A 24,950-nucleotide genomic window follows, 5' to 3' on the forward strand; every position below is an offset into this window, starting at 1 on the left:
TTGCATTTCCTATTTCAACTTGCGTTCTGTATTCGTATTCCTGTTAACCCCTCGTCCTCAGCTGCTGCCACCACTAACAAGCAGCAGCTACCGATAAAGATGATGTCTTTTTCTAACTTCATCGCCAGCAGCATATTCGGCTTGCGTTGATGCTGCACAACTTTCAACAGCTATTACATCCAGGTCAGAATATCTATCTCTGAATCTAAGAGAGTCACCAGAAGTGGGTGTGTTAGTTACTCAGCGTCACATAGCTCCCACCCAACACACAGGTTTGAATGAAGCAGTCTTGTTCTGTCAGTTTCTACAACTGCTGCCAGCATGCATTTCATTTTGATATCTTGGTAGGATTACAGGTCAGTTTGGACTCAGCAGGGTTTACTGAGTAGTCTGCTATAGGCATGTTAGATTTTAAACTATTTAAACACAGGCAACATTCGGACGTTTTGTGGCAACTGCAGAAGCAACTGGTTGATTTATACAAAACTTCCATCAGGCTGATCTATATAAATCATGCGAAGAGAAACAGAATCTGACTTCCCTCGGCTTCAGAGAGAATTATTATTCTGTCAGTTCAATGTCATTTCAACACGTTCACGGGTGGGAAAGACGACAACTCGAGAATCTCTTGTCCTCACTCAAAACCTGGCAGACTCTCGTGGGAATACCAGCAAACTAAAACAGAGACGCGTTGGCTGGCTTACCTGTCATGACAGCCATTTATAATACTAAAAGACATTAGACTGTGACGTATGACAGCCATTTATAATACTAAAAGACATTAGACTGTGACGTATGACAGCAATTTATAATACTAAAAGACATTAGACTGTGACGTATGAGCAGTCTCTGACAGCTTTTAAATGGCCTGTCGTGCCTGGATTTTAAGCTAATACTGAAGCTACATTCAGCAAAGTTTGCTGAAAAATTGTTAGCAGTTCCAAGCATGTTTTGTACCCACACTGTATATACAGTATTCATTATGATTACTATGTAACCACATGAGCAATGACAGTGTACATACACACAACATAACGATGATTACGGCATTTTTAAAGAATATGTAATATATATATTTATATTTAACTATTTTATTTTGTAGGGTTTCCAGCTGGAGAACTTCAGAAGCCTTTCTTTTGGGGAATGCAATACCCTCGGTAAGAGATCAAACAGAAATATAATTATTATTATTATTATTTGTTTATTTAGCAGATGCCTTTATCCAAGGCGACTTACAGAGACTCGGGTGTGTGAACTATGCATCAGCTGCAGAGTCACTTACAATTACGTCTCACCCGAAAGACGGAGCACAAGGAGGTTAAGTGACTTGCTCAGGGTCACACAATGAGTCAGTGGCTGAGCCGGGATTTGAACCGGGGACCTTCTGGTTACAAGCCCTTTTCTTTAACCACTGAACCACACAGCCTCCTATAATAATACAGGCTCCTGCAGTACGCTTGCATCCTCTAACACGGGTGATTTGACACAACTACTTGCTCTGTTGCTTTCATGCGCATTATCTAAAGCTGATGTGTTTCAATGAAGGAAGAAAAGAAAAAAAAAGCTTGCAGGGTATTTTGTAAAGAGTCCTTCTCTAAAAAATAAGCATGAAAAATCCTGTTATAATATTAAAAAGAATACTTAGCCAAGCTATTGGCACAGCACTGTTAACAGGTCCCATTGCAGAGTACACTGTGGCTGATATGGTACCACGCTGCATTACTGCAGTGAATCACCCGTGTGTGTCTCTTCCCTGCATGCCATTGTGGTTATATTAGAATACCAATGGCTCTGCATTGCAGAGGCCCATGTGGCATCACAGCATAGTTCAGAACCATAGCCTTGCCGTTGTTGTGCCACTGCATTGCCATTGAAGATAATTTGGCAGGAGAACTTGAGAGCATCTGAATCCTGGATTGTATGACTTTGGAGTAAGTGTTAATTAAAGCACTGCTTTCACCTCCAGAGCCAGGTCCAATTGGACTCTGACCTTTGTGAAATGAGATATTCTGCTCCCAGCCTAAAATAATAATTTGCAAAACTGAAAAAAAGCAAAAATGGTGTTGTATGCAGGTGTTAAATATAGATACAGAATAAAAAGGCTTAATATAACAACTCCCAGTTCCAATTTGAACGGTGTGGTGTTAGTAGATTTGGTACATGTTTGCTTTATTTGCAGTACTTCAGAAGATGTAACTGTCTGGGGATTTGAGAAGAAGAATATAATCAAACCATTACTCTCCATGACATTTACTTGCATATTTTTTTAATATTTGAAGCCGGTGGCCAATTTAATGCCATCATCATATGATATGTTGTACCGTGCTGAACCCCTAGAGGCGAATGCTAATTCAGCTCAATTGCACTCCGTAGGCTTATTAATTGGGACCTTTATAGTTCCTGACAGGTAGATCATAATGCTTAATTGTACCATGTCAAGCTGAGTGCACAAAATACTGGGGAGTTTTGTAAGGCCATTAACAAAATGTGCCACCTTTCTTAGCTCTGTGCAGAACAATAGAACCATGGATGGTATACATGTTATATTTATCTTAATATTGCCGTGGATTTTCATATGTGAGCAGAGCCAGATACAAACCCAGTCAAGAGTCTTGGTTTATCTGCATCTGAAAAATGTGGAAGATGTAATTTACTGCCTACAAAGGCCATGCATTGATTGCACCTTGAGCCCCGACTGTCATATTCATCATAGATAATAGTGTACTTTACCTCTGAATAGCTGTTAGAACTGTTTACGGCCCCCCCCCCCCCCCCACTCCCCCCACACAAGCACACAATGCAGTTAGAGTTACATGCTACTCCTGTGGTAGGAAAACTTTAGCCTTACTAGCTTCAAACTGATTTGTCAAGGGACTCTATAGGGACTCTATAGGGACTTTATATATACTTGCATAATTTGTGGTCAGTAATCAGTGATAGAGAAACAATAGACACTCTTTTGTGAAAATGTTAGACCACTTTGTGCTTTAATTAGGCATATTAAACAACTTCTAAAAAGTCTCCTGCATTTTACCATGTATGGCTATGTGCTCCTTTTCTCTTACAAATGAAAACGAATTGCATGTGTGGCCTCTTAAATTCATAAAGTGTTTTAAAATTTTCCCAGATTTTCAGTTATTAAAGTGGCTTGATTTCATATGCACAACAAATCAAAACAACAAAAGCAATGGGGTGTTCTAATAAATGTGCACACTGCTGTGTATATAAATACAAAAATAAACTGTCAATCAGAACCACAATTCATGAGGCCTCATTCTGTATGCAACAGCCCATTCACGACTATCGCAGCAACTGTTATTTGTGTTTCAGGAATTCCACACACATCTCAGCTTTCTAAATATATTCTCCCAGTATTCATGGGTGGTCTTTAATAGCATTTACCACCTAATTACCACTGGAGTCCATTTGGGGAGGATATCAAATCTTCGTGTAAGAAGTGTTAAGCTAAGATCTATAGTTACAGTTATGTAAAGTATAATGTAAGAGATGCCTACAGTATAACATCTGCATTGCCTGGTTCTGATCCGCAGGTCCTTAAGCTACGGTGCTATCGGAGTGATCGTTGGACATGAGCTCACACATGGGTTTGATAACAATGGTAAGGGTAATGAAACTCTAATCTTTGTGATACACTCTACCAGATACAGTACACCCATCATTGCACCTACCCAGTTAGACCCAGAGTCCTTTTGCTTAATATCATCATTGCATCTACCCAGTTAGACCCAGAGTCCTTTCGCTTAATGTCATCATTGCATCTACCCAGTTAGACCCAGAGTCCTTTCGCTTAATATCATCATTGCATCTACCCAGTTTGACCCAGAGTCCTTTTGCTTAATCTGGCTTGACAATTTTTCCTGTAACAAAGAGCAAAAATCCTTTGCCCCAGTTTCAGTTGCATTGATTTCTGATTGGGTAGCTACTTAACAATGAAGCGCTTCAAGGTCAAGCCCTGAATTAATGAGGCCTCAGAGTTCTGAGAGCGTGCTGAGGTCAACAAACACAGGCTCTAGAGATATAGAAAACGCTGACACTCACCTTGTATGTCTCAAAGTCAAGACATGTTTGTTTGCTCGTGTAGGCGTGAAATCGGGTTCTACAGCGTTAGATCCTAAGAAATGAAACATCAGAAGCTTTACATTTTTATATACTTCCACCCTAATTAAAAGGGATATAGTTTTATGTTGACCGTTGTTGAGGAAAATCAATCCTCAATCTCTAATATCTACACAACATTAATGAATAGATCCGTCAGGTTACTAGCCTGGTAACATGTTACATTCAGTGTCTCATTACTGTGCATTTACATAGTAGCTACTTCACTGACATTACATTACAATATTATTATGCATACTTACAATGTACTTAACGTGTAAATCTTTTTGCATCAGACTCATGTAAAGTGTTATCAATAGCTCTTGACTTTCTTGAAATTGAGTTTAACCCTAACTTCAAAAATGCAGGGGTGTGAAAATTGGGCTTTATCAGGTTTAGCCCTAAATCAGAACCCCTCTGCACTGTTAAATTCGGAATGTTCTTTACACTCTTCAGATGTGTGAAGGGCCTGCATCAGCTGACTGCCATTGTTTAGCAGTAGCTGCATTAGCGATCCAAGCACAGGTGTGTCTTATTAAACATAGTAAAACTAGGAACTGATCAAACTGCTGTGCAAGAGTCTTATTACCATCCCGGCTATCCCTGCATACAGCGACATTTCAGAGAAGCTGTGAAAAACAGGTTCAGTCAAAGGATGAAATGAAAAGGGCAATATAACACGGTCCCATGAGAAATCAGCCGTTAAAGAACTGATGAACTGCCGGCCATCGTCCCTTCGAGGGCAGGCAGAGAAATCCCTGCAGACAGACGGTAATGCCAGTTTTGTGTCAAGCGTAGTTTTGTTCTGTTTGCAGTAGGTTTGGATTACATGAAAGTAAAATCTATACATAAGTAAAGCATCGTGAGTTTTCAGCATTCCTGTACTGAACTGCATAATTTCTCTATTACACATTTCTCCCTAGTGGGTAGCACAAGATACTACATTAGTCCAGCTTTTTGCCTGCAGTTGAATATTTCTCATTAATACGTGATCTTGTGTAGTTGTTAAGAAGCTTGCCTGGGGCATACGCCGTCTGCGGTTCAGCAGCCACTGTTATCAGAGATTAAGATTCTTCCAAAGAGGTAATCGGAATGACCTTTTTTTAAAGGTCGGAAATATGACAAGGATGGAAACTTGCATCAGTGGTGGACCAACACATCCATTGCAAACTTCAACCAGAAGACCCAGTGCATGATCAACCAGTACAACACTTACCACTGGAAGGAAGCTGGCTTGAATGTATGTATCCCACTAACTTGCTGAATGTAAGATAACTTTTAAAAGCAGAGCATATCAAAGAGTGAGGCATAGTGAAAGCATTGTAAGGAGTAGGTAAGCTTTCTGAAACCCAGTGAGCAATATTAAGCATATTAAAAAAAATATATGGCAAAAGAATATGGTAAATGCATAATATAACCATGGGACAATGTACTGTGGTAATCTTTTATAAGTACTTATCCAATATGTTACAGTGAGCAGCAATCTGCAAACGCTGGCGAAGGAGCTGTGAGTCAGTGGGTGGAGTTCAGCTGCAGTCTTATCTCATAAAGGATTCATCAAGCTTTGCTGCTGTACACCGTTTTACACAGGAAACAAAGTTCTGCTTTGTCAGACAGCATCCCATTGCTCCACCGCACTGCCTTGCTCTGGGTTTTGATGTCTTCCTTTTGCATTCATTTATAAGTTGGGATAGGGAGAGCAGTTCTCCACACAGTCCCTGCAAAGACTGGAAAACCGGAGGGAGTTCTTGCATAATTCTTTTTAATATTCTCAACACGTTTAGAATGTGTGTTCCATGCACTCAGCACTTAAAAGGGCACGAATGAAGGCTGCTTGGTTGCATGTGTCTTTCCCTATTCTCGTGTTTTGGGAACTAAAAAGAAGCTGAGTGAGACGTGGCAGTTGTTTAAGCCACAGGGGTCCTTCTTCTCTTGGTTCATTATTTATACTGTACTTATACCCTGAGTGAGCGCTGGTCTTGAATGAATTTCCCTGGGATGAGTCTGATGCTGATTAGAGTCCTCCTACAGGAATCTGTACTGACAGCAGTAACACCGGGGAGCTGGACTGGATGTGAGTGTCTTGATGGGTGTGTTGACTGGACTGGACTGGAGTGTCTTGATGGGTGTGTTGACCCTTCTTGCCAGTTTGTGGTTGTAGCGAACAGGATCCACTCAGATTAGTCCAGGATCCGGTTCTGAGGACTGGCACAGTGATAGAGATTATCGATTGAGGCTGCTGGTTGAAGCTGGTCACCTCTAGCACTGTTCCTAGTTCTGCAGCATCTTTGTTACAATTCATGACCCTTTTCTTTTGTCTTCCAGGTAAAAGGGAAGAGAACACTGGGAGAGAACATTGCAGATAATGGAGGGATCAGGGAAGCTTTCAGGGTATTTGTGCTGATTCATTCATATTATTTTTTAAAGAAGTGCTAACCAAGACTTTGAAATATAAAAAAAATATATATACAGTGTATATGTGTGTGTGTATAGAATCAATTTTCAAACTTATTTAGCGATGGTTTCTGAATATGCACTTCCTGGGTCATATTACCTCAGCAGTGTCTTCTGGGTCAAAGCATGTTACTGGCTGAAAGCATGTCAGTCAATAGGAGAAGCAGCTGATTGGTTAAGGACAGGAAAGAAGTCATTGAAAGGGTTGGGGTCACATCTAGGTGAAATGACCAAGTGAGTTCAGCACCAACTGAAATACATGTGCATTTATTTTCAGGCCTACAGGAAATGGATTGATGAGGAGAGATCAGGGAAAGATGAGCCTCTCCTGCCTGGGATTGGATTAACAAATAACCAGCTCTTCTTCCTCAGCTTTGCACATGTAAGTTCTGACAATTTCCTAGTGCTAGAACCGATATTTGAATATTGGAACTGCTCTCTTGAAATGTACTCTGTGGCTACAATGGCCATGTTCGTATTCGTTCTATAAATTACTGTTTCAAAAATATATCGCTACTGTACAAAACCGTTTTTCTCTCCTTTCTTGACTAGGTAATTTCATAGAGTGCCATCGGGTTTCTTTTTTTCTATAATATGGTCAAAAACTGTTTTCCAGGTGAGGTGTAATGCCTACCGACCAGAAGCTGCAAGAGACCAGATTCAGAGTGGAGCTCATAGTCCTCCTCAGTTCAGGTACACTTATGAAGAGCTGCTGGATTTTTAAAACCTGTTGACATCTCAGAATGTGTTCTTGTGAGAACCTGTTATTGATTGAGGAAAAGCAGTTTATTATTGCAATGTAAAGCTCAAACATGCCATGTTAAAAATGATCAGGTTTTCTGTAACGGCACCACCTACTGTACATATCAGACTTTAAATCCATCTTTGGATTTTGCACTCTCAAGGTTTATATGTCACCAGAACCCCTTGATGGAATTACAGCCTTATTATGTACAGTTTTGATTACATTATTGCTTATATTATTAATAGCTTTAAGTGTTTATATATTTGTAGAGGCATTATTGAGGTTTTTTTTCTAATGTATCCTTAAACTAAAGTGTGATCCTTGTTTTCTTTTCTTTTCTAGGGTTATTGGTGCAATGAGCAACTTTGAAGGGTTCAGAAAAGCCTATAACTGTCCAGATAGTTCGACCATGAACCGCGGCTCAGAATCGTGTCGCGTCTGGTAGCGCTAACTGCGACTGTCTTACACCACCAATGCAAATCAAAACGAGAGAGGGAGTTACGATTCACTGCCAAAAAAAAAACCCAAAACATTCACAACTAATTTACAACAAGCCTATGCTTTAAGACAGTTTGTAGAGTGATGTGAGCTATATTGTTCTGCAATCAGGAATGATGTGTCGTGTTTCTTAAACAGAAGCACAGACTGCAGTCTGAGGGGCAAGGTGGAATGAATAATTGAGCTACAGCAAATGCATTCCAAAAGAACTTTCAAACGCTGTGATTCCGTGCTGTGACAGTCACTTCCCTGTGTCACTGTGTGCTGGAATAGGCGTCTGCATTCCATTGCGTGTTCTTTGAAATGCAAAACATCGCAACTATGTTTCCAGGCCCTCTCTCTACGTCGTACATTGGATTTCTCAGATACCCCACTGACTAACATATTTGCTTGTCATTTGATTTTTTTTTTTTTGGTTCTCAACCAAATCTGGAGTGGGCTTTTTGCAATAAAATGCTAAACCGCGTCATTCTGTTCCAGAGAGAGCTACATAAGCAATAAGAAGAATAAGCCAGGAGAGCTGTGTAACTGGTATAAGCCAGGAGCCCTGTTCCCCAGTCTGTTTGTAAATGTGGGGTAACTTTGAGGTTCTCCAGTACTGCAAACAAGAGCATCACTCTTATCATCAGGGTTGTCCTAAATTGGGCTTTCCTCTCCTGGTCTTTGTTCCAACCCTGTACTAAATTGTGTAATTGAACCGATTGAACCTCCGTCCAGACTCTGAAGTAGTTCTGCTATTGTAACCTGTTAAACCTGGGGTGGACCAGCCCTCCAGGACCGTGATTACACACCCCTGAGTTACATATTTAAAAAAAACCTGAATACTAAATCTTTATATCGAAGACCACTGTGTTTGTTAACAGCTATCTTACCATCTACACTTTCTAGTCTGAACGAGACATCAAGAACATGCTGAGACACACCAAGTAGTTACTTTGATCTACTTGGAGCAAATCATTCAGTGAAGCTTGGCATTACAGTGATTACATAACAGCAGGGTTAACCTCCCTGACTCAACCAGACGAGGTTCTCGCTTCAGTGGTGACTCACCCGATAGTGTACAATAAATGGAACGAAAGCCTGTTGGCAGTCCAGCTGATAGATTGTAGGAAACTCAAGTCTGTTCATATGACCCAGCACAGTACTGTAAGGAAGAGTTTTATACTGAGCTATTGAACAGGGTCTGCAGTCCTGGCATGCCATGCCATTGGTGAGAGCTTTAAAATGGAAACAGTCCTCAACAATATGTTTTCTTTGTCTGTGTAATATACTGTATCTAGATATATTTAGGTGATTTCTTGCTTTATTTGTCATTGTTTAAAAAAACTCAGGGTTTCAGGGATTTTTTTTTTTTTTTTTTTTTTTTGGTTTTGCAGCACTTTGCTTTTGATTTTATAACATATATACTCCATATCCTGAATTAGAAAAAACAAAATCTACAATGGATTGCATAGCTGTATGTGCTAAGACTGCAGTTGCAAATTATTTATCCTAAATGTATTATTAAACTTCAGTTGCAAAATAAATATTCTATCGAATAAAACTGTGCTGTTGTTTAATTCATTCTAATCTAATCTAACCTACCTGATGTTTATACATTTACTTATTTTATATTTTATATTCTTCTGATAGCATGGTAGAAATAGCTGGGGAGACTAATGCTATTGATTTAACAGTGGTGGAAACCAAAACGTAGTAGCTAATTATTAAAAAAAAAGTGAGTTTTCTCTGTGCATATAAAGCTGTTTGCTGACTGAATTCTCTGTACTCTACGATATATAAATAATACATTAGTGGGGTAGACCGTGGCAGACCGTGGTGACTTCAACGAGGGTCTTGGTTGGAAAAGGTTTGAGAACTGCAGGTTTAGATCATTAAAATACAGGAATATAAGAAAATACATTTCCACTTTGCTCAAATCAGAAAAGCTCTTTGTTGCTATGGAAACCATTATTCCTCAGACAGGGGAGCTCGCAGTGCTGCGTTTTAATTACAAATTGTAATTGAAGGTTAAAAAAGAGAGCGAGCGAGAGAGACGCAGTTGAAATTGAGAGAACATTCAGGTATTTTGTACTCTCCTTGTTAACTTTTAACATAAATACATGCTATCCTGCATTGCAAACCTCTAAATCTGCAGAGTAATTAAAACATATAATCAGTAATGAAGCAAACTTGACTTATGTACACTTTGTTTGAACTGGACACAACAAAGCATTCCTAACACCTTTACAAAGGCTACATTACACTAGATAGCTACTTACAGTAATACGTCATGTATCTGACTGTGGTGGGACCAGAGTAAGGGCGGGTATGGAAAAAGGCAGATAAATTAATCCTGTTTAAAATACCATTATACACAGCTGTAACAATTACTATATTCACACAATTATTGTTTTAAGAGTCAGCTTTTATTAGGGAGCTCCCCTAAATCCCTTGTTTAGAAAGATGCAGGGTGTTAATGCTTGTGACAGAGTAGCCGTCTGCCGTGTGGGTGCGTGCATTTGCTGCTGAGTGACAGGCAGGAGATCCAGACAGAGGTTGAAGTAGATACGGCCCACAGGCAAACAGGATTTATTTACATGTCGACACACTGACCAGCTCATGTGACACTGCCAGCAATGGCAGTGCACAGAGTACATACAACACAGTGTACGAAAACTTTGGTGGGATCTACAATCTCTGAACTAATCTCTGTTCAATAATAAACGAACATTGCTGAAGAGCTTGACCGTGACGTATAAACAGTTAGGGCGGATTTGTAACAGGCGGATACATGACAGATTACTGTACTTTAGAATGACTTTGAAAGCCAACATGGCTGGCCCTTCCACTCCTGGTCTTTGTTCCAACCCTGTTCTACATTGTAATAGAACCCATTAACCCTCCATCCATACACTGCAGTAGTTATTATATCATTTTACTTGTTAAACCTGGAGTGGAATGTCTCTCCAGGACCGTGATTGGACATTTATTAAGCGGATCTCAATACTGTAAAAGTGCTAATGGCTACTGGCCCCAGAAATGCACTCAGAAGTCGTGCTTGATCAATTATTGTACTTTTAGTTTCTGACAGTATGCTGTGAAGTCTTGTTCTAGTGCTTCTGTCTTGATTCTGAAGGCTTATGCACCTAGGAACGAAGGTGTGATGAATCCTACATTGAGAAAATTCATGAGAAGACTCAAGCAAACAGACAAATGAATACAAACACCAGCATTGCATGAGGTCTGAGGATGTGTGAAAATGAAATGTACTGTCCAAAACTAGTAATCTCAGGCACAAGTAAAAAGAAATATCGACAGAATTTCATTATGATAAACACAATGATATTAAATATACGCTTAGAAATACATTGGTGGCATGCAGAATCGTTAACTTCAATATAAATGGAAAGCAGGCTTGTTATATAGGGCACAACATCAATGGCATCAAAAGCAGCTTTAGGGCGGAATAAAGAATGACAGTTCCCTTGACAGTTTAAAATCTCTCAGCATTGACCTCAATCCAGTTGGGTAGATTGTCTCTTCTTGATTGCTGTGGAGGCTATTAAGGTTAGTGCGTGGGGAATTACAGCAGTAAAAAAAAAACTCCATGGAGACCTCAACAGGTTCAAGTGATCTGGGGCAGGAGATTTGAAAGCTTTTCTGTTCATGATTCACTGTGACAGCATCGTACATAAAAGAGGATATGATGCTTATTAAACAAACACAATCCTTGCCGCACATACTGTATGTTCACTATTGTGTTACAGGGTTAGTATTGAGTCACATCAAGGACCATTGAGTCTTAATAGAAGTAGAGAGATGGTAATGAGACTGAGTGGGCAAGAGACTACCAAGACAAGAGAGACTCCTGGTTTCAGGTACACTTAGTCTCCAGGTCATGCGGATACAGATATTACTAGAATAAAAAGAGCGGATGAATCTGGCTCCTGGGACCCATAATGTGTTCAATACAAATGGCTTGGCTTTGAGATTTATTTTGCTTTATGTGTTCGATATCTTTGTTATTTCAACATTGACAAGGAATTGATTTTTCCTATGTGTGCAATTATCAAAATACGATCACCAGTGTACAGCAGTGGTTACTAATACATGGCAGAGTGTCTGGTATTTATCCAGTGATCGTCCAGATATTCGGAGGGATTTGATGAATGTGCTGGGGTTACAGCTAGCATCAAAAGTCAGTCACAAAGAGCTGGAGCACATGCTTTCTTCACAAATGTAACTTCAGTTAGGTGTAGAGAATCACTGGGTGTCAGCAATGTGTTACTCAGACTGAAGGCTGCAGTCTATTAAAGGGCAGAGACACATGGTAACACTTTACATCAAGTGTCTCTAATTACTGTGTATTTGCATAGTAGTTACTTAGCAAATACATGTGTGCTTACACATAATTACAATGTTATTATGCACAGTTACAATGTACTTAATGTGGAAATCTGTTTGCAGGATATATGTAAGTACGCAATTGTATCAGAAAAGGGTTAGGGTTATATTGTGGCAAAATGTTAAGTGCATTGTAACTATGCATGATAACAATGTAGACCCTGAATACATAACCATGCAATACTGAGAATCCTGAGGATGCAGTGTTAACATGCCTTTAATCACTCCATTCACTTTTTTAAAATAGTATTTATATACACACACATACATTGCACTTTCTGCTCCTTACAGCAAGCTCTTCCTCAGCTCGCCCCATTTAATCTGAGGAGCTGAGAAGCCCTGCTAGTGTCCCCTGGCACACTGGTGTCATGGTTCAGTTCCCAGGCTCGCACAAGTGTTCGAAAAGCCATCATGTGAAAATACAACAGCCATATGGAAAGACGTGGCTAGGTAATTAGCAGGAGTCCAGCCTGCGTCAAGGTGCAGCAGATGAAAGCAAGTGTAGTGGAACTGGAAAAAACAACAGCACTGAGAGGGAGAGGGAGAGGGAGAGGGGGGAGAGGGAGTGGGAGGGAGACTTTGAAACAGGACTTCGAATCTCTGAGCAGTATGCACGAACTGTGCTTAATTTCTTTTTCTTTTTAAACCTAAATCACAGATGTTTTGTTTTGTGTATTTTTTAATTGACTTTAGTAATCCATAAATACCTGGACTACAGTCGAGGAGGCCAGGAAAGTAATAAGGGATCCCGTAGTGAGAAGACCAGGGAAGCTGAACTGTGTGGTACAGTTAATATCGTCTGCGCTCTGGGATTGTACTCATGGCCGTTAACATCTATGGGGAGATGCTGGCTGGCGTGATTGATTAATGTGCTGCTCTATAAACCTCAATAGCAATCAGGTCCAGTACTAAGTAATACAACCTGAGATCTCAATAGTTTTGTTGTTTTTTTGTTTCAGTCAACGGGGCCACTGCTCACAAGAAAGAAGGAAATCTCAATTTCAGTCGACTCGCTGCTCCACACCGGTTGCAATCATACACGTCCTCTGCCATGAAAAACTCACCCTGACGTACAGCCTTGTGACACAAGAACACACAGACTGAGCTCCTCTTATTTCACTTTGTTCGTTTTAACCCTTTTAAGATTACTATGTTCTTCAAGTGGCTTGTGAGGAATCACAGGCTAGTTTTCAATGCGTCCTTTGTTCAGAAAATGTGATTACACTTTGAAAGTCTTCTTTAATAACCATGTAATTACAATGCAGATACAGTGCAAATTCACAGCCACAATGTAATTACAAAATCGTTTGTATTACAGTGTCTAACTAAACTGTAAATACACTGTAATAACACAGTAATTATACATATAGTTGTTTAGTTACAATGCAACACAGCAGCTTGTGTATTTTTAAATGCATTGTATTTACACACAAGGCTGTGTATTTACAATGGTATTACTATGTAATGATATAAACCACCCATTAACCATCTCCATTCTGAACACAGATCAGGCAACAGTTAGGACAAGCTTTGTGCTTGGCATGTGAGATACAAGAAAGGCAAAGTGTCCTGTAATGTGTCACGCCATGAAAAGCTGTGCCGTGAATCCTAAGAAGGAAGTGGAATTAATGCTGCTTCATTAGAAGTGACGGGCCTCTTGCCTTCCTTGTTAAGCCTCTATTTCTGTTTACATCTTGGACAGCTCTGTTTTAGTTCATTTGCTTCTTCTCATGTCATTCTTTTACAAACTGGCCTCTGCCTTACAGCATTCCACTTAAACTCTACTCTCCAGTGACTTCAGTCAGCATAACCCCATTGTTTACAACGCAGGCCCCCTTAGGGGCCATATTTGAGAATAGATGCCACAGTAAACTGCAGAATAACTGTGCAAATCAACTCTGGTAATGAATTCCATTACACGAGAGTAGATGTTAAAACTTCATGCTGATTTGAACTCGGTTCTCGCTAAGATAAGCACCAACTAAGACGTAGCTTTACAGTAAACTAATGTGATCCATCTGTGTCTCTGTCCATTTGCGTTTCCTTCCATATGATGCTGTAGATCTCCTTCTGTCTGGTGTTAATGGCTGAAGTGTAATGCTGGCTCCAGGGATCAGCTTATTTGCCTCCCTGGCGCATCAGCACACTCAACGGCTGCGATGCTGGCTCCAGGGATCAACCACAGTGCGGTCTCCCCAGCAGGACAACCGTCTGGATTGAGCGAAGTAGGGTACATCGCTGGGGTCTTCAAGTGGGCACCTTCCATCCTCTGTGTTTCGTCGACCAGCCCATGACACCTCAAGATTTAATAAGAACATAAAGCCCAGTTTAAGCATACACATCAATAAAACGATTGATTGTAGAAGGATTACAAACCATGTCATCTTCTGTAGAAGTCAACATCTTGCATAGTCACATGATCGGTGACTCATGCTCACAGTCTCTCCTGATTGGCTAAGGGCAAAATGCTTCTAGAAAATGTTTCTCAAAGTAGAACCCTACTCCAAGAAACATCCAGCATAAACAAGAAAATACTTGGTCTGGTAACATATTTCCTTGTGTATGTTGGGCTTAAGAAAATGTACAGACGAGAGGAGAGCTGCGTGATCTCACTACTCTCTGTGTATTACAGGCTTTGAATATTCACACCCACATCGTGGTAGGTGACACTCAGGCCAGCAGCACTCATCTCCACATTATCCTCCTATCCGCTCATCCAGAAATTCCAGTCTAATCCTCAGTTTATTGAAAGCAGTGAGCCATGCTCAGCAAGCTTTCCCAAAATCAGACTCTGTAACTGCACAGCAGTGTGATGCATGCTTAAGCATTCAGCCAAGCACAGCAGTGTTACAGTGCATAGTGAAAGCATGGTAAAGCATAGGTGAGCACTGTGTAGACAAGCGAGGTATGGCAAAGCATATTAGTAAAAATGGCAAACCAGGAAACCCAGAGAGTGGATGAACAGAGTTGCTGAAACTCTGACCGCCCCACCACCAAGCCAGTAATACACTGAAATATTATACTAAGTTGTGAATGTCTCTTTAAATGATTTACAGTTTGGCCAGCGAGTGCAGATTCTGTTAAAAGTCATTCGATATCATTGCTTGCACTTTGCATGGAAATACACTGCGCCTCGATTTATTGAGCACTCAGGCTATTGTGTGTGCAGTTTCCAACACCTTTGAGAGACACCAGTGCCAGCATTGGTTAAAAGAGTCATCAGGGTAACTACAGGAGTAAGCATTGATCTGCTAATCAGTGGCATGCGTCTTTGGACATATTGATCTTGATAGAAGATATTATTATTTTATTTCTTAGCAGACCCTTATCCAGGGCGACTTACAATTGTTACAAGATATCACATTATACATTATTTCACATTATACAGATATCACTTTTTTCATACATATTTTTTACATACAATTACCCATTTATACAGTTGGGTTTTTACTGGAGCAATCTAGGTAAAGTACCTTGCTCAAGGGTACAGCAGCAGTGTCCCCCACCTGGGATTGAACACATGACCTTCCGGTCAAGAGTCCAGAGCCCCAACCACTACTTCACACTGCTGCCCTATTGATAAAAAATAAACACCCAAATATCTGCAAATCCATACCTGAAAACATACTGCCATCAGAAAACAGGGGTATTATAATGTGAAACGATGTCCTGGACAATCCAAGCTCTCTGATCCCAAAGGCTTGCAAGGATTTCAACATGCGGAGTTGTCTCAGAACTCAATCTCACTTGCCTTATTACACGAATGAAAATAAATATGTTCCTCTAAAACGTAAATGCAGTATTGCTGTATTTGATGAGCGCCACAAAAAAGCAACCTCTATAGAAATGATAAAATACAGTACACACCCTGGGGACCAGATTGCTATATAGGGTCTGCCCAGCTGAGAAAACCCACTTCCCAGGGTTTAAGGGGCATGTCTCCGGGTTGAAGGGGTGTGTCACAGGGTTGGATGGGCATGTCCCATGGTTGAAGGGGTGTATCCCATGGTTGAAGAGATGTGTACAATTTACTTAGAAGATTGTAGAAAAGCACTGCAAACAAAGCCTTTTTTCTAGGACAGGTTGTTTTTACAGGGAGGCAAGCAGAATCACACCTGACAAAAAGTAATTACCCAGTTATTACCATGATATTACATTGTTATGTGTACCCTATTGAAAAGTGCCACCATTATCTGTTTTTTATTTGCTTGAAGATATCACTTTTATAGCCTTCCTTTGCAGAAAGTAATAGCAGATATAACCAGAACCATGTTTATAACCCAGAAAACAAAAAACTTTGGTATACAGCAATGGATATAAGTGTTGTATCACCCTATAGAATTAACCCATTTTGCTTCATAAAGTCAAATGAAACCTGTTGAAAACTGTCAGATTAACATACTGGGTTACATATCACTTTGTAGTTTTCCATATACTTAAGGAAAAACTGACAAATTGAAAAATGGCACATGAAATTTAACATGAAATACTGTACTACTATTATGGCTTCCGGTAGACTTTTGCAATATCATTTTGTAGTTTCTTTGATTACATGATGTAAATAAAATATCTAAATTATGTTTATGTAGTTGTTTTTTTGTCTCAATCTTTAAATTCTAAGTGATGAAAAAATGTAAATCAATTTACAGGATTTAGATGTGCTCTAGAAACAGTTAACATATTAACAAAACCTGAAACTATCCTTGAGCTGGCAGCATTAATTTATGGTTACACTCTCTGAACTACCTCTGTGGGTGGCTCTCAAAACTTGTGAAGCAAGGAAACATGAACCAAAAAGATAAACAGTAGTCTCCAGTGAACTTATACACGTGTATGTACTTATAATATTAATCAGACCTAAAGTTAACTGGAAGGTTAAACCTGACACAGCTCACAGTTTGCATTTGTGTGAAAGAGCCCCACTTGGTAAAGCTGGAAAAAAAAACCTTCAGAAAATTGGTCAAAAGTAATTCTCCAGACCTGGCCGAGAGAAAATGGGAATGGTATAATGGGTTGAATATTTAACGTCTTGTCATGGTGCTTCAGAAGCAAATGTCAGACATTACAGGAACAGTCTCAGTTATCTAATGAGGGTCAATTCATGTCATGTCTACCAGACACAATGGTGGTGTTTCAGACGCCATCTCAAATGCTTTTAAACTTTCGGCATTTAAGTGGCAAGCTTTTGGAATGATTACATGCAGAAATACTACATCAGAGGTTTGAATAATAACAATAACAGACATTACTTTATCAAGAGAAGTGACTCAAATTGCTAAAGCTACAAGACATTTAAATATGTCTGCATGGCTGCTGCTTCACTATTGGTTTATATTTTGTTAATATATTGGTTCATATCCTTTTGTATGTGTGTATGTGTATGGGGGAGGGTAAGCACAGCAAGCGAGTGTCTTAACCACTGTGCAAAAGAGCCGGGCTCCTCTGCATTCATGGTTATAGAACTTTTAACCTCCTCTCATTTCCTCGACATTGCTCATGAGTCCGTAACTGCAGTGCATCACACAACACTTCCTGCTACATGTGTGCTGTTCACATCTAACAAAAGACAAGCTCTCAATGGCCTCACGGTTTTCATGGTCACAGTGAAATAAAGTGTTTTTTCTTCCCAATTGGGAATCCCCCCCTGTCTATGTCAACCCAAAAACATCAACACAACATGGAAACAAAGAGCAGTTTTGGGCTGCTTATAAGATTTGCTTCCTACTTCATTTTTCGTATCTGTTTTTAATCTAGCTCATATATTATGAGGTTTGCAAACAGAACAGCGTGTTCTTTGCTATCTGTGTGCTCAGTATGGAGGGCTGTGGAAATTGGTGTCGTTGAAAATTATAATTGGACAAAGCCTTTAACAACACTGATATTGAAAGCATCGCCAGCGTAGTAAATTATCTTCTTTGACGTAATCCTTGTAACATGTTACGGCAATGCAACACACTCTATAAGTCAAAGCTACCACTGGCATCATTGAATACTGTATTCTTTAGTTAATTGGTATGTGTAACACTGTATTAGGCAATGATTTTGAATCAGACAAACAGCACTTTTAAGATAAAAATAAATAAATAAAAAATTAAGCCGGTATATTTTACTGAATATTTATCAGGACAAGCTATCAATTTTGAAATATGATTTGTCCACATTACCAGGTGAGATGAAAGCTAGAAATCAATCAGAATAATAACATGCAAACATGTTTAATCATCCAGCTCTTACAAGAGATAAGAACACAAAAAGATTGGATTATTTACGGGCTAGCCTGCCTGGGAAGTATCATAAAAACTGTGAGTGTAACTAATTTAGTTCACACCAACAAACAGAAAAATAACACAACGACTGTATGGATGTTATTTTAAACCAAAGGAATTCCTTTCTAGGATGTGTCAATCACTCCCTTCCTTTTTATAATGGGGGGCATCTGTTCCATGATAAAGATGGTCCCTAGATGACAGATGTAAATAAGGACTGCCCAAACTAAAAGCCTGCTACTGTTGAAATATATTACTGTTAATATATTTCAGTATTTTCCATATCACTTATTTATAAATGTATGTGGTGTATTGCATCCACTTGTGTTTATAACCCACTAATTGCATTGCCTACCACATCTGTGCTTTTCTATTCTGAAATTGATAAGCACTAATAGCCTTACTGTACACATACTGCCTAATTTTCTTCACAAATCCATTTGGGAAACTTTACATTTTTCCAGAGCTATAATCCCTGATAAGATAAGCGCTTCAATATATATTACATGACATTCAAACAGAATGCATTATTAATGGTCCAATTATAGTGAATAATTTGCTTATGAGAAACTGCTCCCTATCTGTGTGGTCTTCTTGATCCCTAGAAGATACATTCCTTCCCTTGGCAGCTTAAGCTTTATACTGTGGCAATATCTCTACAAGTGCAAATGAATGCAAATTGGATGCTGTGTTATAATAAATGGGATTTCAGTTACACTATAGAAAATGTTAGTGTACAAGTGTCTGTATTGTTTAGCTAGGTTATACTACACTGTATAGATGCAGCGTATTTGTAGATTAAAGACAAAGACCTTGTTCAAAATTCATTTCTATGAAACAAAAAATAAATAAGGAACACAAAAGATAACAGATGAATAAAACATTTCAGCAACGCTTTACATTGTGTCTCTAATTACTGTGTATTTACATAGTAGTTACTTAGTAAATATATGTGTACTAACACATAATTACAATGTTGTTATACATAGTTACAATGTACTTAATGTGTAAATCTTTTTCCCTTTTCTGTGTACTTAAATGTGTACCTAAATATATCATGCAACATGATTTACACTGTAAATGCATTGTAACTATGCGTAATAACACTGTACTACTACGCAACTACTATGTAAATACACAGCAATTAGAGACAAGTCATGTAAAGTGGTACCAACATTTCATCCTTCGCATGACTTTATGAGGAATTATCTGTCAGCTGTGAATCCAACATGTTTGTTACTTTTTATTTATTTTTGTATCTATATTTTTGTATTTTTTGAACCAATCCACTTTGACCTTTCACCCTTGTACATATGCAGAGCAGCTTTAAAAGCAGTGATAAACAAGCATATTAATAAATATGAGTAGCTGAAATGGCCGTGCTGTGAGCTTTGTGAAAATGAGATCATGTACATAATGATTGAGGACATCGATCCAGTCTCTGAGTTATTGCTGCTGGCTGCCTGCTATTACAAATGAGTTTTTATTAATGGTTAGTCATCAGTAATCGCAAGGCCATGAATCAGTTCCTGCAGTTTTAAAAGATTTGGATTCGGGGGCCAAAAAATTCGGGTGAAATATAGCAAAAGAGCGGCCAAGTCACAAAGAGCTCCTGCAATTCATTTTTTAAATATGGTAAACAAACAAGAAACAGATATCCATCTCTGCAAGAGGAGGTATCAGGACCTGCCTCAATCATCAGATATTGAAGACTGCTCATTTATACAAACAAGGAACAGATATCCATCTCTACAAGAGGAGGTATCAGGACCTGCCTCAATCATCAGATATTGAAGACTGCTCATTTATACAAACAAGGAACAGATATCCATCTCTACAAGAGGAGGTATCAGGACCTGCCTCAATCATCAGATATTGAAGACTGCTCATTTATACAAACAAGGGACAGATATCCATCTCTGCAAGAGGAGGTATCAGGACCTGCCTCAATCATCAGATATTGAAGACTGCTCATTTATACAAACAAGGGACAGATATCCATCTCTACAAGAGGAGGTATCAGGACCTGCCTCAATCATCAGATATTGAAGACTGCTCATTTATACAAACAAGAAACAGATATCCATCTCTACAAGAGGAGGTATCAGGACCTGCCTCAATCATCAGATATTGAAGACTGCTCATTTATACAAACAAGAAACCGATATTGGAATTGGACAGTGAATGATTAAAAACCCTTCCTTTCATCGCCTGGGTACAGTATTGGATCTGATAGTGTTACACATTGGCTGTTACTCTAGATAAATACACAGGAGATATAAATTGCCGATTGCATTTCACTGCAAGCAACAGGATGAATGTTGGGGGAGAGGTACATTGGGAGATCTCATCCAATATATGTCAGGCTCTTACTCGCCCACCAGGGGATTGTTAGAAGTGTTCATTCCTACATGAACACATGCTTTATATATGTGATCAATATAATTTGTTACAAAGGAACATGGATGAATACAGGTAAATAAATCCACATGAATTAACAGGGTTGAATTCAAAATGAATGACTTCAGAACTCAGAGGAAGTGCTTAAGATATTTAGGTGTTATTCCTGTTATGAATTTGTGGCCCTTATTTTAAAGTGTTGCCGATTTGTAATAGTAAATCCATAACGGTGATTGGTTGATTTCTCATCCGTGACTCGTAATTAACATACTGCTGCTGCTGCAATATCTTTAAAAATGCTAAACATTCATCACACTGGTAATGGGGCCCTGATTGATTCTCTGCACAATGTTAGACCCCAGGGAGTTGGGAGAGAGAATGGAAAGACCCAGTGGGGTTCAGGAGATTGTCAGAGGCTCATATAAGATGAATTAGTACCGCAGGGCTGTATTCAATGACATATCAACAGGGTGCGTGACAAACGCTGTGCAAATCTATTGAAGGTCTGAGGTTTGCTGTTTTGTTGTTTTCCACAGGGCAGCCCTAAGGAACTGAGGCATTTCCCTTAAGTGCTTTATGATAAAAGCACTTCCTCGGAATGCATTTGTTTCAAAGTGTACCAGCAGTGTGTGTTATTTCATTCCACTGAGACTTAGAACCTCACTTCAACTTTCCCATCAAGGACAAATCATCCCCTAATGGCAAATACATTCTAATTGCACGTAACCTTGGGTAACAAACAAGTATGCTATGCATGGTAATGTAGGGATTGGTTTCCAGCATGACAATATTCCCACTTTATTTTATTCTCCACTAAAGCAAAAGTCTAACTTGAACAAAAAAGTTACATATACGGAAAAGGGTGTGAAATAAAATCCTTGCCATCACGTCAAGGTGTTATTGCAGTAACTGCTTTATATAGCCGCTGTTCTGTCGTCAAGACAATCTGGTCAGAGGTGCAAAGTGGCTATGCATCAGCAGCATTGGATCCATAACAATTAAACAAGGCCTACTGCTTCCTTAATATCTACTGAGACCCTGAGAGTAGAAGCACCAGGCACGACAAGCAACTTCAAATCACAGTAATCAGGTTTTATTATTAACATGCAGGTACAATTATACAGAGAAATGCACTACTACTGGCGTATATGAACTAGCCCTTATACAGAGAAACAGATAATCTAAATGCTTAGCTGCTAGAATCTGGACAGTTGGCGATGTCAGCTATGTTTCCTCTTTTCCAACTGTGCTGAGTTTAACAGTGTAACAATACATGTAACCCACATATTGTGAACCCCCACCCCAGCCCATACATTCCTCGATAAGCCCCCCCCCTTTTAGAAATCCCCCCTAGCAACCCTATTTAGACAAGAAAGGGGCCCCTCTGCCTAGCAACACACATTCCTGTTCAGAAGGCCCTCTGCCTAGATTCCTATCGAATTGCCCTTGTAATTGAGAGAGAGAGAGACAATATATTTCTGATATGAACTATGAATTCCTTCACACTCAACAGAGCTCAATTTTGAAATATTAAAAGCAACTTAATAAGTTCAATGCCCATCGTTTTGACTAGAATTCTTTCTCAATTTGGAAGGCATCACAAACGTTTTATTTCTCACGGAAGTATGCCTTTGCCTTGGGCCCCCGACGACTGAGAGTGTGAGGCTCAGGGCCTAGTCCCTGCAGCAAAGGAAATGGATCGATAGTGCGGTGACAAGATGAAATGGCTTCCTCCTGGTCAAAGTGAAAAACAAAACTCTGGAAAACTTTAGCAAAATTACTTTTAAGAATACTATTATATGATTATGAGAGGCACAAGAATAGAATAGAATATATAATCATTTGCATCCTTCTTTAATTATAAGGCATTGTACGTTCTGATAGAAAACTGCAATTTAATCTTTTAAAAAGGTCTCTCCTATACTAAGTTCCTGCCGCAATAAAATATTTATTGAGCTGGTGCAGAATAGATGATAATAACTGGCAATGAAATACCCTGAGTCGGGGTCATCACTATACTCCATCAAATATATGTTGATGATGTGGTTAAAACTGCTGATGAAGTGCTCCAGATATAAGCAGTGCATTGACCTTTGCAAAAGGTCTTCATGGCTGTTTCATTTAAATCATTGCATGTTTCAGTGTCTGAATCCTGTGAAATAACATTTCTATTATGGCAAACACAGTGTGACATAGCTGACAGAATTATTAACAGGCATTATACTGAGTTAACATTTTATTTTATTGCAGACCATGTTAATTACACCATACGTTTTGGAAATGATTTCTGGGTAAAAGTTAGCATGTGTCTCTGATTGCACTGTAATTACACTGTGAGTAAACATGTTATTACATACAGTCGTAATTATATTGTAACACATTATTTAATTGTAGTTTGTGTAATGAATATGTTGTTACAGTGTAATTAAGAGATGCTTAAAGGGAAGCACGACTGACGAAATCGAAATGGTGGAAATGACAAATGACTTCTTCCTAACGCAATTTGTCAAGGCACCAACTAGAGGGGAGGCATGCCTTGATTTAGTGTCAGAGGGGAGGCATGCCTTGATTTAGTTATTCTGACTAACAAATTCAGAATAACTAAAACAGAGGTCAGAGAACCATTGGCAAACTCAGACCACAACATAGCCTCATTTAAAGTGCTTTTTAAAACCCCAAAAGTAATGACTAAAGCTAAGGTTTACAATTTTAGCAAGGCAAACTATGAAGGTATGAAACAAAGACTGACAGAAGTGGATTGGAGTAAAATAGAGAAAACATCCACAGAAAAAAATGGCTGTTTTTAGAAAATGTAGTACTAGAGGCACAAAACAATTACATCCCAAAAGTAGACAAATCTAAATCTAAAACAAAATGGCCAAAATGGCTTAATAGATCAATTAAAAAACATATTCAAAGAAAAAAGGCACTTTACAGAGCATTTAAAAGTGACTAAGAACAAAGTACACATAAAGAGTACTTGGAACTGCAAACGCAAGTCAAAAAGGAAGTTAGAAAGGCCAAGAGAGAGATAGAAATGAACATTGCTAAGGGGGCTAAAACCAATTCCAAAAAGTTTTTCCAAACCAAGCTATAAAAAGGCCAACAAGATGCTAAGATATATAGTGAAAGGTGTTGAATTTAAATCAAGGGAAGTAATGTTAAAACTTCACAATACATAAATAAGACATCGTCTAGAATAGTGTGTTAAGTTCTGGTCACCTCGCTACAAAAATGATATTGCTGCTCTAGAAAAAGTGCAAAGAAGAGCAACCAGAATTATTCTGGGTTTAAAAGGCATGCCATATGCAGACAGGCTAAAATAATTGAATCTATTCAGTCTTGAACAAAGAAGACTACGCAGCGATCTGATTCAAGCATTCAAAATTCTAAAAGGTATTGACAATGTCGACCCAAGGGACTTTTTCGACCTGAAAAAAGAAACAAGGACCAGGGATCACAAATGGAGATTAGATAAAGGGGGATTCAGAACAGAAAATAGGAGACACTTTTTTACACAGAGAATCGTGGGCATCTGGAACCAACTCCCCAGTAATGTTGTTGAAGCTGACACCCTGGGATCCTTCAAGAAGCTGCTTGACGAGATTCTGGGCTCAATAAGCTACTAACAACCAAAACGAGCAAGATGGGCCGAATGGCCTCCTCTCGTTTGTAAACTTTCTTATGTTCTTATGAAAGTAAGGTACTCCGTTTCTATGGATTCATTGGGTGGGAAGGCCTCAGTCAAGATGCTTAAAGTCATGGGGGAGGGGCCTTGAGCCCAGAAAGTTTGGGAACCCCTGGGTTATATAACAGTGCATGTCTCAATACAATTAGTTACAGGAACATTAACACATATCTAAGAACAAGAAGCCTAAGAGCATTCAGAAGAATGCAAAGCTATGTAAAGTATCAGGGAGGAAACAAGCTGACATTGGACAAGGAGGCAACTCCCACAATGATGTCAACTTTCAATGAGTGCAGAGGCAACCCCTGAGGCTAGTTCCATTTTTCAGGTTCTTTTGCAACAGGCGGCTTACCGACCTCCAGTGGAAATACATTTTTAATTATGTGTGCATCTTTCA

At 39.2% G+C, this 24,950-nt stretch overlaps 1 protein-coding gene across 2 annotated transcripts in view; it reads left to right on the forward strand.

Annotated features, from left to right (window-relative positions):
* Positions 1-9,365, forward strand: part of LOC117406660 (phosphate-regulating neutral endopeptidase PHEX-like) — a 35,278-nt gene extending 25,913 nt beyond the window's left edge. Inside the window, exons 16-22 of one of the 2 annotated variants that reach the window (XM_059028075.1) lie at positions 1,103-1,157; positions 3,552-3,619; positions 5,226-5,356; positions 6,442-6,507; positions 6,848-6,952; positions 7,187-7,263; positions 7,658-9,365. In XM_059028075.1, coding sequence (XP_058884058.1) covers positions 1,103-1,157; positions 3,552-3,619; positions 5,226-5,356; positions 6,442-6,507; positions 6,848-6,952; positions 7,187-7,263; positions 7,658-7,760 — 605 coding nt within the window. In that variant the 3' untranslated portion in view covers positions 7,761-9,365. Of the gene's footprint in view, positions 1-1,102; positions 1,158-3,551; positions 3,620-5,225; positions 5,357-6,441; positions 6,508-6,847; positions 6,958-7,186; positions 7,264-7,657 lie in introns of those variants that run through there. The other variant, XM_059028076.1, reaches the window with a different exon arrangement.
* Positions 9,366-24,950: the final 15,585 nt, after the last annotated feature.

The sequence above is a fragment of the Acipenser ruthenus genome, chromosome 8 (assembly GCF_902713425.1).
Source record: "Acipenser ruthenus chromosome 8, fAciRut3.2 maternal haplotype, whole genome shotgun sequence".
NCBI lineage: Eukaryota > Metazoa > Chordata > Actinopteri > Acipenseriformes > Acipenseridae > Acipenser > Acipenser ruthenus.